Source organism: Equus przewalskii, chromosome 4, assembly GCF_037783145.1.
Source record: "Equus przewalskii isolate Varuska chromosome 4, EquPr2, whole genome shotgun sequence".
NCBI classification, from domain to species: domain Eukaryota; kingdom Metazoa; phylum Chordata; class Mammalia; order Perissodactyla; family Equidae; genus Equus; species Equus przewalskii.
In genome coordinates this window covers 79107624-79111522 of record NC_091834.1, presented here as the reverse complement: position 1 = coordinate 79111522, position 3899 = coordinate 79107624, and the positions used below count along the sequence as shown (strand labels likewise).

Below are 3899 nucleotides of genomic sequence, written 5' to 3'. Positions count from 1 at the left end.
CCACCACAGTGATGCCGTTTGTCTCCACAGGCTAGTCAGAGAAGGGGAAGCTCAATGACAACAAATAGAACAAATAAGAGAGCAAGTCTTCTAGGCATCTCTATTCAGTAGGCCTAATTTTAAAAAATTGTTTTACAGTGATAAGAGGGCCCTCTTTCAATTCATCTTGAACAATGTGAGTAGTGACAAAAAGAGCCTAGCCATATAAGGAGAAAAAACAAAACAGTGATGTTAACGGCATAAGAACAACTCCCCAAAACAGACAAAGTGTATGCTGAAGGCACTGGAATCACAGAACAACAGCTGAGGATGCCACACCTGCAGTGTAGGGAGTGCAATGGCCAGTGGGCAGCAATTTCTCTGAGTTGAGGAATTCGACGGGCAGTTCTGAAAGTGGCCTGTGTTGGATGAGGATACTTGAAGGACTGGGGTTCCAGCAATTTTGTGGGTGGAACCTCAGAGTAAGGACTTTTCTTTATTATTTATTATTTACTCTCACACTTTGGTTATAGCACCCACCTCCAGCTACTGCAGAAGCTGGAGAGACACCTTCTGAAATTGGCATTATTATAGCACTCAGCAGAACAGATGTATTACCCAGGATGTGAATGGGCAGTGAAGGATTTATCATTCCTGTGGTTCAAATTTTAGGTTAAAAGAGTGAAGATATCATTTAAAGAAGATGGGGAAATAAGTTAAACACATCTCGTACAGATGAAGAGGAAATAAACCCATGATGATGAAATAAGTATGGTTTCTATGGGAACAATCAAATCACCTCAGGAGCAGGAAGCCACATTCAAACATTTCCCTGCATCCAGGCTTGATTACAAACCAGCAAGCAAAGCATAAGTAAATCCAGTAGATAGGAAAATGGCAAAGTCAAAAAAGAGCTGGGGAAAATTTGCATCCAGAGGGAGGTATTTTCTAGCATGAGACAGTAGTGGGACTCAAAACGTGTTCCCTACCTGGAAATTGGTCCAGAGATTCTGAGTCTGTTTCCAGCAGGTTACTTTGGAGTAGAAGGATGATTCCCATCCAACTCACTGTCTTCTTCATGGTCATCTATGTGGTCGAGTCCTTGACAATAATTATGCAGAGTGGCTTAATTGTTGCAGTGCTGGGCAGAGAGTGGGTGCAGGTAAAGAGGCTGTCACCTGTGGACGTGATTCTCACCAGCCTGGGCATCTGCCGCTTCTGTCTACAGTGGGCATCGATGCTGTATAATTTTTGCTCCTATTTCAACCCTAACTATGTATTTTGGTACTACTCGATCACCTGGGACTTTTTAAATACTCTTACATTCTGGTTAACCAGCTTACTTGCTGTCATCTACTGCGTCAAAGTCTCTTCCTTCACCCACCCCGCCTTCCTCTGGTTGAGGTGGAGAATTTTGAGGTTGGTTCCCTGGCTGTTACTGGCTTCTCTGCTGATTTCTTGTGTGACTCTTATCTCTTCAGCTATTAGGAATCACATGAAGATACAGATAATCTCCATGGAGCATTTCCCTAGAAACAACACTATGGTTGAAAGACTTAAGATGCTTCTGAAGAAATTTACCTTATCTCAGCCAGTGGTTGTGTTGATTATTCCTTTCCTCCTGTTCCTGGCCTCCACCATCTTGCTCATGACCTCATTGTCCCAACACTTGGAGCAGATGCAACATCACAACACTGACCACAGCAACTCCAGCGTGAACGCTCACTCCACTGCCCTGAGGTCTCTTGCTATCTTCCTTCTCTTCTTCACCTCTTATTTTCTGACCATACTCATCTCCATTCTGAGCATCCTATATGATAAGAGATCCTGGTTCTGGGTCTGGGAAGCTGTTATCTATGCTATAGTCTCTGTTCAATCCACTTCACTAATGCTGAGCAGCCCTACATTGAAAAAGGTTTTAAAGGTAAGGTGCTGGGGCCTGGAGGCTGCCTGAGGCGCAGGGTACAACAAGACCCCGGCAAACGGAAGTTTGAGTTGATGCAACTAATACCAATAACTAGAATTACTCTTGACAATCACCTATGCCATAGTGATACATCATAAATGCAGGCCTCATTCTCTTTCATTCCCACAGCCATCTATCTCTAAATAAGCAATCCTTTCTCTACTCTATGCTACTCCTTTCTTCTCCTTTCCACAATCCCCAGGTTCTTCCCGACTTTCTCATGACATCTCCATCTCTCACTCGTGCTCTCTACCTCTGGAATCTTACTACCAGTACATTCTAAAAAAGAAAGCCAAAATTATGGTGTTCACACATTATTTTCACTTTATCCTTTTCATAACTACCGACTACTTTACACCTTGATTTGCATCCCTTCCCCACAAGAATTTATTGCCCATACCATGAATGTTCCCCATGTTAAGGCCTTTCAATGCACTTTCCTAACTTTAGTCAAGAAAAGGTCTTGCCATCTCTCTCTGTGTGCTGCTTCTGGGCCTTTATCCAATGACATAAATTTCTTTATTTGTTTCTCTTCCAAATACTGTGTCTTCATGCTTTTAAAATTCAAGTCAAAACTTAACTCTTCTTTCATTTCCCATTGCCAAGACATTATAGTCTCCCCAGAATAGCAGACTACTTATCCAATCTAGGTTCATCCTAGAACCTCTCCAAATAGTGGGTCAATTGCATATGGTTTCCACTGGCTGGATTCTTGCCTCTCTATTGTACTACAAGTTGGAATGAACTTTCTAGAGAGATTCCTAGATTGAGGCTTAGCTGGTTTTATCCCGTACATAGCACAGGTGTCAGTTGAAAGCTCCTCTTACTTCATAAAATTTGAGTGACATTGGCTTAAATTTTCTATACTCTTCTATTCCGTGCTCTGTGACAGTCCAAATCCCTCCCCAAATGGATAAGAATACAGGAACCACATAGTGATCAATTAAAAATCACCTATAGGACTTTCCTGTATTTTAAAAGTCCTTTTGAACATCCCCAGTCCCACACATTGCAATCATACCCTTTTCCTTGTAGGACCCAGTCCCACTTTCTCCCCATGGCATCTCTCTCATCACTTCTCTCCTCTTCACCCTCACCCACTAGCAACAAAGTGTCTTGGTAACAGCCAACACCCAGGCCTTTGGGTCTCAGCTTTCATCTGCTCCAGTCACTTATCAAGGTATTTTGCCTAAAGACAGCGTCATCTCTTAAGGCATTCTGGTGCCAGAAGTTAAGAATATAATTTTTTTCACCTTTTGTTGGGCATGTCTGGTGAACTGAGCTTCTGGCTCTGCCATTAGAAGACTGAAACACCTCCTGAGAGAAAACCATCCATCAGGGAAAAGGATGCAGTTATCTCAAGCTTGATTGTGAAAGCAAGGCTTAGTCCCTGGAAGGGAATGGAAAGTCTGATCTGGTCTTGGATCTATCACTCCAATTTGTCTCCCAGACAAATCATCCTTTGAATTCATATTTGAAACTGAGGATATGAAATACAAGTACAAACTGAAATACCACTCTCACCAAAGACTCTGTGCCATTTGGCATCTCGGCAGCATTTCTACCTTTGCACAGAAAAGGGAGTAAAGCATATTTTCCCACTTCACAGCAGCACCCCATGCAGCGTTGGCATCTCCCTCAAGCTCCAGGTTCAACTGTAGTAGAAGGTGGGTTGGAATCTGGAAGATGCAGTAATATCTGGAGGGCAGAGTCATAACCAGATGAAGTGAGACTGAGTGAAAAAAAGAAAAAGAAAAGGTAGATAGCAACATTGTGTTATCTGACCAAAGACTTCCAGGAATGCTTAGGAGGCTGGTGGGGAGATGGGTTGCAAGAGTTTGGGATCCTGACAGAATAGGTGGAACATGAGACAGTGAAATTTGAAATATTGCTACTGGTCATTTGTATCCACATCTTCCACGTTCTAAAATCTCAGATAGCTGGAAGAAATAGA

At 42.6% G+C, this 3899-nt stretch overlaps 1 protein-coding gene across 1 annotated transcript; it reads left to right on the top strand.

Annotated features, from left to right (window-relative positions):
• The first annotated feature begins 1027 nt into the window (after positions 1-1027).
• TAS2R16 (taste 2 receptor member 16) lies at positions 1028-1933 on the top strand. The gene has a single exon (XM_008514411.1). It carries the CDS (start codon positions 1028-1030, stop codon positions 1931-1933), a length of 906 nt encoding a protein of 301 aa, XP_008512633.1.
• Positions 1934-3899: the final 1966 nt, after the last annotated feature.